The sequence below is a fragment of the Mugil cephalus genome, chromosome 1 (assembly GCF_022458985.1).
Source record: "Mugil cephalus isolate CIBA_MC_2020 chromosome 1, CIBA_Mcephalus_1.1, whole genome shotgun sequence".
Taxonomy (NCBI): Eukaryota; Metazoa; Chordata; class Actinopteri; order Mugiliformes; family Mugilidae; genus Mugil; species Mugil cephalus.
The window spans coordinates 1,635,390-1,649,002 of NC_061770.1; the positions used below are offsets into that span (position 1 = coordinate 1,635,390).

Sequence of the window (13,613 nt, forward strand, 5' to 3'; positions counted from 1 at the left end):
AGTTTAGGTTTTATTTTGTCAGAATTTACGTCTCCACCCTAATACACTGGAGGTGAATGGTATGTCATATGCATATGGTGGAAAACAAACAAACAGACAAACCGTCAGTGGGGGAAAAAAATACGGAACTCACTACTCAAATACTCAAAAAAATTTGCTCAAGTCATACGATGAACAATGAACAATCATCATGAATTATGAATTACTATATGCCAGATCAATGATATTGTAATCTAGGGAGATCCATGCAAGCTGTTGGTCGCATAACAACAAAGCTTAATAATGTCAGGAAACCACAACGCTCTGATGTCCTTTTTTAAAAAAACATGAGTGAGTTAGAGTAAGATTGTATTGATATAAATATGACCTTCCTAGTAAGTTAGGGTTAGGGTTAATGCAGACAATGGACTGATTGATCAACTATTATAATACATAATGATTCCTTAGAAGTCAAATAGGTTTTATTGGGTGGGGATTCTTGAGATGTTACACAAGATTTTTAGGGCCACGGGGCAATGCCGGAGTCACTGCTTTTCTTTTTTTTTATTGCTACTCCATGAACTTCAAGAAGTGTCAGAAAAGGTTAAATTAGGGGTAAATTCAGCTTGATGTTCCTGGATTTGTATGTATGGAAATTATTCTCACCTTTGAGGGTGTGAATTAAAGCGGAAATACTATTAAAAGAAAGTAGGTCAATAGCTTGGTCAGCAGCATAGCATATTGGCTGCATATCTTCTTACATACTTTCCCAAATACTTCTATAAAGTACCTCACCTCACTGTCTACAACTTTTCACACTTCTGAACCACAATATCGGTTGGCCTGTGAATTTGATTCAGTCATATGACTTTGGTGATGCCCTGGCTTTTCTTCCAGAGTGTAATTAAGTGTAATTGAATATATTGAATGTTTATTCCTAGTGTGTAAATACTATGCTAACTCATTAACTGACTCCTTAAATTACGTTGTCATTATATCTTCAGACAGTGTAAGCGATGGGGTTGGGAGCATGTTAGTGTTCCAACAAGAACATTTCATCCTTTAAAATGTTCCAAGGTAACGTTCCATTACTGTTGATGAGAACTTGACAGCCAAGTCAAATGGATAATTAGTCTCTTGTGTTGACACTTAACACAATTAGGCCAACTAACAGCTTTTGTTGTTGACTAGACTTATTTTTATTATTATCATTATTATTAGACCACTTTACATAATATAGTTCTCTTCTCATTTGAAGATTGTCGCAAAATATCAGCATAAAACATTGAGTGTTTGTAACCAACCACCACGTGGACAGCAACTTGGGCAGCTATAAGTGTGTTACACAACACGGTTGTCCTCATACACACATGCCCGTCTCTTTGTCAAAGCGTTGTGCCTCTCAGTGAGTCCTGGGTGCACATAGATAACTTAAAATAGATCTGGACACGTATGAGTTCCCCCATTGCACCAAGACGTGTTCCATGTGGGCACGGCAGGTTCTGGTTACACGTGAGACGCAGAGAGCTTAATATTGCACAAACCCGAGCACAGGTCTCCACACTTCCACACTACAGTGGTCCAGTGCCTGACCACCTTTTACCAGTCATCAGGGAGCGTTTCACTGGAAGAGCATCACCATGCCTAAAGTCTTAGCACCAGGTGAGTTCGGGCAGAATGACTTCGAGCTTGAATGTGAATTACACAAATAGAAAGGTTTTTTTTTGGACACATAGTATAACGTTCATGCGAGGAAAGGCACCCTCATGTCTGCTAACTGAAATAGACGGAAGTGAGAACTGCCCGAAATCTTTCCGAAAATACACTGGTAGACCATTAGACATGCCAGATGCATTCAAGTAATTATTCAAGTAATAAATTCCCATTTGTTTACCATTGTTACCCTACTCTGCTGACTCTCTTATAGATGGCACTGACAGCTTTAATGACAGGCTCACTGAGGTTAAATGCAAATAGTTTAAGTGTAAAGTACATACTGACAGACATATTACCTATGGGATGTGTGCAATTCTCATAACTAGCTTTGCAAACTCAGTTCACCATTATAATACCACTCTTGAGCTCCGTTGCAAGCATTCAAGTCCATTTTTATAAGAGTATCAGCTGGAAATATCAGTACAAGATGGATATGGTATGTCAGAAAATTTGATCTGGTCTTAAAGCAGGGCATGGGATCAGATCCTGCTCAAACTTTTAGTCAGTCTCACTATGTTGTCTTGTATTACATACAGTAATGCCGTCATTAATGCCATTCCAGCATGCTGTTGTAATAGTTGCTAATTATATGCTTTCCTTCACCAGGCACAGGTCAGTCAGATTATGCCACAAGTGTTTTTTTGTTTTTTTCAAAGGATGAAAAATAGAAATGAAATGGTATATATTAAGTTGCAGCCTGGAAAGACTACCTCACCACTTAGGTTGTAATGAGTTTTCAGTTATTGCTGAATAGGACTGAGGCTGTGGGTCATGCACACACAGGAAGACTTTATGACAGGCAGATCTGTCAGAGCAGGTGCCACGAACAGAACATGTTGATCAAACCCATGAAAGTCCAGTTCACCTTAATCTGAAATAACTCACCCATACTCACCCATGGGCTTAAATTCAACTCTGTCCACTGACCATCTACTGAAGTCATCGTGGCTGAGTTTCAGTGTGATTATTTTACACTTAAAGGAATAATCACAGTGACATGAGAATATGTGGACAGAGTTGTTTTTTGTAACCCTACTTTCTTGTTATTGCTGCTTTAAGATGTAACACACACATGTTCTTTCCCCAAATAACCCGGACTTTCCCACCCTGACTGGGACTTTTCGCTAGCAGCGGAAGGAAGTAAGTACAGATCTGGGAAATGTCAAGGCAGTTTTAGAGATAATGTGAAGCATTTCAAATGCATGGTTTTACTGTATGGATGTGAAACAGTCACATCACCACAAAGTCTGCATTTGAATGCAAACTAGTACTATGGATGTTGGTAAATCAACACCTGCTCCATAAAAAATGGAAGCTTAGTGGAACGAAGTGGGAATGGTCACCGTATGTTAACATACTGTTCACATTCAGTGTCAGTTCTCTAATTCACTGTTGTATTAGGTGTACAGTATTTGTGTATTTGTATCACCAGTCAGAACCGAAGTGAACGTGAACAGTTTATTAATACATTTATAAATAAATTAATAAATGGCTTTTCCCTACTGACTCTTCCATCATTCACAGGAATGTTTATAGACTCGCAACAAGAAAATCAAGCACGGTCTGACTGATGTTTGGACTTGCTTGAATGACCAAAGGACGGTCATGGAGAGCTTTTTCCTGAATGCCAGAAAGCCACATTTAATGCATCTACAGTACATACATGAACAGAGTTGCTCCAAAATGCAGGGAAGGAATGGATGATATGGATGATATCCTGTACTTTGCTGTTGCTCCATTGGGAGCACTGAGGTCACAGATCATATCTGCATGTGTTATCAAGACGCATTTACCAATTCTTCGTCCAGCTGCTACATTCGCCTCAGAAACAACTCAAAACTCAACTAAACAGTCATTGTTACCTTGATTATCCATTTGCACTGATCTAACATGTCATTTGCTCCCATCCTCCACATTGACTACAGCATGCATTTCTAACCTACAGTATGTTGTTGATATAGTACATTACAGTGTTCACAAAAACATATGGATTCAGATGTATGACTGTTATGTGGTACATTCTTTCATCCATCCACCGTAGATAATGTCGAACAATTTTCATGTATAACACCTTGAATATAACATTTTCTAACCATTGCTTTTCTAACACTCTTTTTCTGGATTTTATTCCGGGTGCTGCTATCTTGATGGTCATAATCAGGTCCACAGAGTAAGTATGATGGGTTTACAAGAAGAGCCCAAAATCACTTCTTAAGAGTTTAATATTTTCTGGAGTTGTTGGTTTCGAGTAGAAAGCCTTGGGTCTTAGCAAAATTGTGCACGAAACATGTAAAGTTTGATCTAGAGAGCATTCACATAGTAAGTAGAGCTGCACAGGATGTGCAATGTCACCTGGGTTTCTTATGAAACAGCTTGGTTTATAACTCTGTGTCATTATGGACCATGACCCTCTTTTCTTCTTGTCTCATCATAGATTTTTAATTCTGATCAGAGCAACTGAAATCCTGACAAATAAACAGTGAAAGAAAACTGGGTCTGGAGTTATAAATTAAAGAAGGCTTTTCCGTTATATGTCCATATGGCTGTGTGTACCTGTGCTTCCATGTTGTACATGGAGTTGCAGAATTGTAACGTCTGAGTCAATCTTTAGTCATGTATACAACGCATGTGCTGGAGTCCATACACTTCAGGTCAAGTGAGGTATGTGCCTTGTATGACATGAAGTAGATGTCCGATGCTGTGTCTAAAGTCCTGTCATTGTGGATTTTGTCGTCTGGTACTCCTGTTGATTCAGTATAGATTAGCAGTTTGATTAGTTTAGTTTCGTGCTGCATGATATTGTAGGAGCAGTATACATTTCTGGAATTCAAAAAAGTAACCTTTGGCTCCTCACAGAGACCGATGACAAGATGAGGGCCTTCGCGGAGCAGGTCTTTGCATCTGATACCAAAGACGAGAACATCCGTGATGAAATCTCCATGTTTGATGTTGCTGAGGACTGTCCCATCCTCCACCAAGAGATGGCCAAACATCTGCACAACGAGGATGATGTTGAGAAACGGTGAGATGGGACATGTGCTTTTAGTATCTCAAGAACTAACTGGCACTTTATGTACCTTAATGAAAACAGAACAGGTAAGGTTTTGTAGTTTTTTTGAGCCATCTAAGGACTAGATATCTCCCTGTAAGAACAATGGAAAATATTTTGTTATATTGAGCAATTTGGTTAACCTTTGAAACAAAGATTTCAGACGTTTTTACGTCGTTAAGATGAGGCCAAATTCCAAACCTCACCTCTCATTTACAGCAAGAGGTATCAGCGCTGCCGCACCATGGCCTCTGCTGTCACACAGGTAGCTGCTGCCCCCATAGCATCAGTGGAAGTGGACATGCCAACCTACCTGGAAGTGCCTGACTTCCAGAGAGTGGCCATCATCGGAGACTATGCTTCTGGGGTACTGTTTACTTTCCTTCATTGATGGATTTAAAATAATCAAAGCTTAATCATGATTTTGACTGTCACAGTTACACTCTATATACACTCTATATACACTCACTTGACACTTTATTAGGTACACCTGTTCAATTGCTTGTTAACACAAATAGCTAATCAGCCAATCACATCGCTGAAGTTCAGTGCATTTAGGCATGTAGAGGTGATCAAGACAACTTGCTGAAGTTCAAACCGAGCATGGGAATGAAGAAGAAAGGGGATTTAAGTGACTTTGAATGTGGTATGGTATTGGTGCCAGACAGGCTGGTATGAGTATTTCAGAAACTGTTGATCTGCTGGAATTTTCACGCACAACCATCTCTAGGGTTTACAGAGAGTGGTCCAGAAAACAGAAAATATTCATTGAGCGGCAGTTGTGTGGACGAAAATGCCTTGTTTATGTGAGAGGTCAGAGGAAAATTGGCAGATTGGTTTGAGATGATAGAAAGTAACTCAAATAACCACTGGTTACAACCAAGGAATACAGAACACCATCTCTGAACACACAACACGTCAAACCTTGAAGAAGATGGGCTACAGCTGCAGAAGACCACACTGGATACCATTCCTGTCACCTAAGAACAGGAAACTGAGACTGCAGTTCACACAGGCTCACCAAAACTGGACAATAGAAGACTGGAAAAACGTTGCCTGGTCTGACCAGTCTGGCAAGGTCAGAATTTGGCAACAACATGAAAGCATGGATCCATCCTGCCTTGTATCAATGGTTCAGGCTGGTGGTGGGGGTGTAATGGTGTGGGGGATATTTTCTTTGCACACTTTGGGCCCCTTAGTACAAATTGAACATGGTTTAAATGCCACAGCCTACCTGAGTATTGTTGCTGACCATGTTCATCCCTTTATGACCACAGTGTATCCATCTTCTGATGGCTACTTCCAGCAGGATAATGCACCATGTCACAATATCATCTCAAACTGGTTTCTGGAACATGACAGTGAGTTCACTGTACTCCAGTGGCCTCCACAGTCACTAGATCTCAATCCAATAGAGCACCTTTGGCATGTGGTGGAATGGGAGATTAGCAGCATAGATGTGCAGCCAATGAATCTGGAGCAACTGCGCTATGTTATCATGTCAATATGGACCAAAATCTATGAGGAATGTTTCCAACACCTTGTTCAAAGTATGCCACAAAGAATTAAGGCAGGTCTGAAGGCAAAATGGGGACCAACCTTTTACTAGCAAGGTGTACCTAATAAAGTGGCCTGCTAGTGTATATATGTATATATAATTCTGAACCCTAATCGTTCAATTTTTGTCTTATTTCTCATTGGTGACAATACTCTCAAACCGGTGTGGTCTGAGGTGAAAGTGTTGTTTCACCAAATTCAAGTTGCCACTTCAGCATGAAGGCCCCAAAGTCCCTTTAAACTCTCCTATCCAAGAGGTCACTTCTACTTTGCTCCACAGTCTTTGTAAAATATGCACAGTGTGCTGATAAGTTTAGGGTACTAACTCCATTATTTCAATAATAAAAAAAAAAAGTAAGGTGATCTGAAATGGGTTTAAAAATGAGAAGAGATGAAATCAGCAGCCCATGCATTTGCCATCACTTGAGTGCACGTTTCTTATGACCTGTGTCAAACAGTCATGGATGCACGAGGTGTTGCCCTTGAATTTCACTGACTATGCGTATTTGGGGGGTTGCATTCTTACCTCCCTCCCATGAGCAGAGGCCAAGCTCATTTAAGAGAAGGTTGGAGTTTAGGTTTCATTACTGCGTATTCTGTGTCTCCTATTGGCCAACTGCCACTTCTGTTCCATATCTATAACATCTAATATCTATCTAATTTTTAAACTGCAGTTTATAAGATCTTACATCTGTTATATCTCTATTTTTGCCACAAATTTAATATTCTCTTTTTGTGTATTAATTTAAAATCTTTAAATCTAACAATTAATTATTGCAGGTATTTTTCAGGTAAAATCAGTAGCATTTTTGTTATGTGTTATTCAGGTGACCATGGATGACTTTGAGCTGTCATGTAGGGGTCTGTACCGCGCCTTGACCATCAGGGAAAAGTACATGAGGCTGGCATATCAGCGCTTCCCAAGAACAGCCTCCCAGTATCTGCGTGACATCGAGGGGACAACCTTCAAACCTGAGGATCAGGTGCACCCAAGTGAGGAAAAGGATGTGAGCATGAGCAAGGTGATAGAGCTAAGTGCTAAGAGAAGTGAAATTAATATATATGTTGCATCCACAGTCTTCACGGCTCCTCCAAAGAATGGAGAGGACCCCTTTGACACCAAATGCCTACCAGAGAATCTGGGCTATGTTGCCCGTATGAAGGAAGGTCTCGTGTACGTGTACAATGATGCTGCAGCTGCTGACAAACATCAGCCCAAAGATCTGCCCCGTCCAGACTACAACACCTTCATTGACGACATGAACTTCCTCATTGCTCTCATTGCACAGGGCCCAACGTGAGTCCGTTGACAGTGTTCATTATCATTACATAGCTTTGAAAATGTCCCACCATGACTTCTCTTACACCTTTCATTTCAAAGGGAGTCCGGTGAGGTGTCAGAAGTTGACCAGTTTCATGTCTTCTTTTAGATGACCCCAAGGTTGACACACTGTTAAATCATTTATACGACAAGTTCTCAGTGTGTGGTCCTGCACAGGGGCTCTTGACATGTCCACAGCAAAACAAAAACATATGGTAGCAAAACAACAGTTCGGGTAATGCCTATGTATGTCTATGGGGTAATGTAGTAGGCTACCATGGCGGCGCTGGAACCACACTGCTCTGATCAAGGACTTGTTCAACAGTATAGTGTGTTTTATAGACACCAGCTGCTGAAAATTAAGTTTCAAAACACAATTGTGGCACAATCTCACCTGTCAATCATCTCAGGTTGCTCCTTATTTTGCAGTAAGACTTACACTCACCGTCGTCTGAAGTTCCTCATGTCCAAGTTCAATGTGCATGAGATGTTGAACGAGATGGAGGAGATGAAGGAGCTGAAGCTGAACCCTCACAGGGATTTCTACAACTGCAGGAAGGTAGCCATGAGCTATGCATTGTGCAAGGACACAGCAAAGTTGTTTGCCTTGAAACATAAGCTAAACAAAAATATGCTAATATGGAATCAACTTTAAGACTAAGCTTCTTGCCAGTTGAATTTAGATGATAACTAAGGCCTCTCTACTATTCCTTGTGGACAAATCTTAAAATCTTTGCACTGACTTCTAGTTAGCAGAGTTATCGCATCATCATATTTATTCTGAATATGTTTAAATAATGTTCTATATATTAGTATTTTAGACCTTAAATTTCCTCCTTACCTTTTCTGCAGCTTTCCTCCAACTGAAATACTGTTCATGATGTCTTTAGCTCCCTCTTGTGACCACTCCCTGTTATTACACAGTCTAAATCCAGAATTTCAGTGATCCACTCCACTGTCCAATTTCTTTGCCATTTTAGGTCGACACCCACATCCATGCTGCCGCCTGCATGAACCAGAAGCACCTGCTACGCTTCATCAAAAAGTCTTACCGTGTGGATGCTGACCGCATTGTGCACAAACTGAAGGGAAAGGAGGTCACCATGAAGGAACTCTTTGAGTCCCTGAAGCTGCATCCCTACGACCTCACTGTAGATTCTCTGGATGTGCACGCCGTACGTCTCTTGAGTGAAAATGATTATTGGTCTTAGATGTGAAATGGGTCTCTAATGGTCAGGGAAAAAAGAAACATCTAAAGAGTGGATGCAAAGTTGCAGACTTGCATTTTTTAGGACTTGTTTAATCAAAAATTTCTTTCTGTGTTGTGTCTCTGAAGGGTAGACAAACCTTCCAGCGTTTTGATAAGTTCAACGCCAAGTACAACCCTGTAGGAGCTAGTGAGCTGCGTGATCTGTACCTGAAGACAGAGAACCACATCAATGGAGAGTACTTTGCCACCATCATCAAGGTTGGTTTTTATACAATAAGATACTGTAGACATGCAACATCCTAAATGGGAAGACAGATGATGCACAGAATGACAGAATGACCATGATTCCACCAACTGAAGATCAATACTACTGTAACTTGGTATGATATCAACTTTGATTCATTCACACAGAAAAAAAAGATCGCTCACTAAGCTCTGAGTGATCTGTGCCTGATTTGATCTTTGTGCAAACCAGGAAGTAGCCACTGACCTGGAGGACGCCAAGTACCAGTATGCTGAGCCTCGTCTGTCCATCTATGGTTGCAACCCCAATGAGTGGACCAAGCTTTCTGGTTGGTTTGTCAAGCACAAAGTCTTCTGCCCAAACCTTAAATGGATGATTCAAATACCCAGGATTTAGTAAGTGTCTCATTCTTTTTTTTTTTTTAATGCAATTTAAGCACAAAGCTAGACAGAGATCAATTTATCTTGTGGATGCTACAGCTTCGCTCTTGACTATATTATGGTATTAAAGGAAATTTCCAAAGATTTTATCAATTGCTCTCCCCTAAGCCTGAAATGTATCAAAAGGTTTATACAGTATAAAGTCATTATATAAGCCCTTTGAGTCATTATATAAGTTTCAAAAGACTGATACAATTGCCATAATTAAATCATTTGTTTTGTCCCTTATCTTTTATAGTGACATCTTCAGAGGCAGGGATTTTGTGCCCCACTTTGGTAAGTATTTGGAGAACATTTTCCTTCCCGTGTTCCAAGCCACCATTGACCCACAGTCCAACCCTGAGCTCAGCATCTTCCTCAAGCATGTGAGTCGAATTTCAAACGCACAAAAAAAATAACCTAACCATGGCAGAGAACTGTTTTCCAAGCCAGGAATTAGGGAGAAAAATATGGGAAAGATAACAAAACAGATGGTAGTACAGAAGTACTACAACTTAAAACTAGTGTCACAAGTAAAGATCCTATATTTCAAAGTATTCATAAGAAAAAATGTGTATAAGAGTATTCAGTGCACACCAAAATAAGCTTTCTAAATGTTCTGTCTATTACTAAATGTTCTATTATTCTTTTATTACATATAATAATATGAGATTATTGCAGATGCTACCGTATAACTATTCTCTGTGTTTTATATCAGCTGTTATCTATGCGACCACACATCTACATGACAAATGAATAGAAGATCACACTTCTGACATTAGTTTCGGGCAGAAATGTTCCTATTAGTTGTAATATTGTCTTACACTTTCATCCAGAGGAAAGTTAAAGCCCTGTGTTTTTCACTCCTGTTGTGTAGGTGACGGGCTTTGACAGCGTGGATGATGAATCCAAACACAGTGGTCACATGTTCTCCACTAAGAGCCCCAAGCCTGAAGAGTGGGACATTGTCAAGAACCCCTCTTACACCTACTACATTTATTATATGTATGCCAACATTGCTGTCCTCAACCAGCTCCGCAGGTGGGTAATGATGTTACTTTACACGTATTCATGTTGGATTCCTGGAATTCAAGCCAGGAATCCAACATGAATATGTGTAAAGTAACATCACCATATAATGACTCTTTGACATCTTGCTATGGTTTCTTATCTCATTTCTCATCTCCTTTCTGTGCTATAATTCTTGTTTGATATCCATTCTCCAGACAGAGAGGGATGAACACTTTCATGTTCAGGCCTCACTGTGGTGAGGCCGGTGCCATCACCCACTTGCTGGCTGCCTTCATGACTGCTGACAACATCTCTCACGGCCTCAACCTCAAGAAGGTCGGTTCTGAACATGGTTTATTTTATTTCAATGAATATGCAATTGAAAACAAATAATGATAGTATGTATAAATCTAAAAGGGACACATAGGATTTCCTGTGTATGTGAATTTCCTAGATGATAGGAAAATGTGTCCTTGGCTTTGCACGGAAAAATCCATGTTGTGTAAGGCATGTATAGTTTTTCTTGGTATAATCAAGGAAATGTGCTTTCCCATTCTCAAAGAGGTGACATTGACTGAATCTAACCCTCTAATATTTATCCATCAATCCTTCCCAACCAGAGCCCTGTGCTGCAGTACCTGTACTTCCTGACCCAGATCCCAATTGCCATGTCTCCTCTCAGCAACAACAGCCTGTTCTTGGAATACGCCAAGAACCCCCTGCTTGAGTTCCACAAGAAAGGCCTGGTGGTGTCTTTGTCCACCGACGATCCCATGCAGTTCCACTACACCAAGGTCTGAACGCATGAAAGAAGGTCTTTGAGGATAGTGTGGACAATGGTGCATGCTGCGCTGTTGTATAAATGAGTGAATTACATTTTACTGAAGTCAGAAAAATGTCCTATAGTATTTATGCACAAGCCACAATATAACAATGGTAGAATACAATATACATTAAATGAACATGCATTGTAAACACATTACATAGGGAACGCAGAGTCAAAAAGTCAGGCGTTCAGTCACTCTAACTTGAGGTGATCATCTAATCACAGTGGATGTCTTGGCTTGTTCACAGGAACCCCTGATGGAAGAATATGCCATTGCAGCCCAGGTCTTCAAGCTCAGTACTTGTGACATGTGTGAGATCTCCAGGAATAGCGTCCTGCAGAGCAGCTTGTCCCATGAGGTAACATGCATGAACAGTAAATGATGTGGGGTCTCTGGTTTGAAAAGCTTTGTGGCGAATCACACTCTGAGTGAGTTGATATGACACATGCATGGTCTCAGTGAAGAGTATCACATACCAGTCCCTTCTGATTTGACCGCGCAATACATTACAGTCACACTGCACATGAAGTGTGACATTTCCACCCAACTAGACTTGCAGCTTTAGTCAATCTATAGATCCTTATCAACTGAGTGCAATGATTTATTATTCTGTGGAATTTTTTAATAATAACAATGATTTTTCATTAATAGTTTCCCTATCTGGATCATTGGTGTGTAATATACTGCAACATTCACATACTGAGAAAATTCCAATAGTTTAGAAGAGAGACATGATTGATGAATATTCAGCAAATCCATATTCCCAAATTGTGTATGAGGGTGTCCACTAGAGGGCCACATTTCTGACACTGATCTGTCATTTTGTCTCTACTATAATGTATTCCTGTCATTCATTTGCACTGTAAGAGTATTTTTCATTGCTGGTTATTTTATTTAAACAATGTAAATATTCCTGACATTTATTTATTTATTTATTTATTTTCTTCTATTTCTTAGATTTTTTTTTATTATTCCTGCTGAATGAGTCAGCAACTGGCTGCTAGGTAACTGCAGGACTGTTTAGGGGCCCCTATTGACTTAAACTGATTTACAATCACTTTTTTTTCCTCCCTTTCTTGTGGTTGCATTTTCATAATTTCATTTTTTTTTTTATTCCCACAAACTGGTTTCTGTGTGCAACAGAAACCTAGAAAAGCTCAAAAGGATAAAACACAAAAGGTCAAAATAAAAAATATAAATATCATTATTTTCATACAGGAAGGTCAAAATGAACCCCTGATGGATTGAGGGAGAAGTCATTCTGATGATTATTAGTAAAACATTCGTCCCATTTTTTTAAATGATTTTTTTAAAACTTTATTTTTGAAGTCAAGTTTCTCTGCTTTGAAGTTTTTAACACACAAAATTTCAAATAGTTTATATTTATCCTCTCTGAAAATAGAGCACCAAATATGATTAATTAATATAATTATATATTAATATATCTCCCCCATTTCTCATTTGTGTTGTTATAACACTTTAGAACATATGTGATGTGTTATGATGTACATTGTGTGCAAGGAGTCATCACTCCTCTTGACGGTATGAAACAATTTTCTCTGTAATCTGTGAGTTTCATTAGATCCACCCAGATTCTGACCTCACACTGTACGGACTGCGCTTTAGTCAAAGAGATTATCAATCATGTTCCACATACAGCTGAGTGTACCCTTACACTAAAATATGCTTTTGGTTCTCTTCCGTGTTGCAGGAAAAGGACCACTTCCTCGGTAAGGATTACCTGAAAGAGGGTCCAGAGGGCAACGACATCCGTAAGACCAATGTGGCCCAGATCCGTATGGCGTATCGCTACGAGACCCTGATCTATGAGCTCAACCTAATCAAAGAAGGCTTGAAATCTGAGTAAACACTAAAACATCATCTCTACTGTGATGTAATTGGTTACCACATCTGTTTTTCACAGCAACTCTTAAACAAGTGAATCTTAAAGAAACTGACCTTCTGACACACTCATGTTCTCTCCTGTGGAGGACGAAAGGTTTTGATGATTATCTTCACTGTATATCATCTGCACTTCTTGCCCAATAGACTTGTACGTTGCAGTATGTCTGTTCCAGTGGGAGGGACGCCATGTGTCAGAATGAAAGGATATAAATGTGAAGCAGCAAGTATCTTTTTGTATTTGTTGCTGTACTGATGCATTTAATAAATGAGTTGGTAGCTTGTTACATTGTGACATTTATGTATTGCTCTTGTTGCCTTCATATTGTGCGTCCTGTGTATTCCTGTACCATGAGTAGTTTAATGATGGATATCCGA

The 13,613-nt window shown here is 39.7% G+C and overlaps 1 protein-coding gene across 4 annotated transcripts; it reads left to right on the top strand.

Annotated features, from left to right (window-relative positions):
- Window positions 1-1,488: 1,488 nt before the first annotated feature.
- ampd1 lies at window positions 1,489-13,522 on the top strand. 4 transcript variants are annotated; one of them, XM_047581924.1, is made up of 17 exons: window positions 1,497-1,641; window positions 2,824-2,835; window positions 3,857-3,865; window positions 4,552-4,717; window positions 4,964-5,111; window positions 7,129-7,294; window positions 7,379-7,598; window positions 8,052-8,181; window positions 8,603-8,797; window positions 8,959-9,090; window positions 9,308-9,471; window positions 9,755-9,881; window positions 10,373-10,536; window positions 10,722-10,842; window positions 11,127-11,300; window positions 11,581-11,691; window positions 13,045-13,522. In XM_047581924.1, the coding sequence occupies exons 1-17, from the start codon at window positions 1,620-1,622 to the stop codon at window positions 13,198-13,200; spliced, it is 2,217 nt and encodes a 738-aa protein (XP_047437880.1). In that variant the 5' UTR covers window positions 1,497-1,619; the 3' UTR covers window positions 13,201-13,522. The 4 variants fall into 4 exon arrangements, with proteins under 4 accessions (XP_047437892.1, XP_047437880.1, XP_047437888.1 ...); XM_047581932.1 differs by having other exon boundaries at window positions 1,500-1,641; window positions 2,827-2,835; XM_047581936.1 differs by lacking the exon at window positions 2,824-2,835 and having other exon boundaries at window positions 1,489-1,641.
- Window positions 13,523-13,613: the final 91 nt, after the last annotated feature.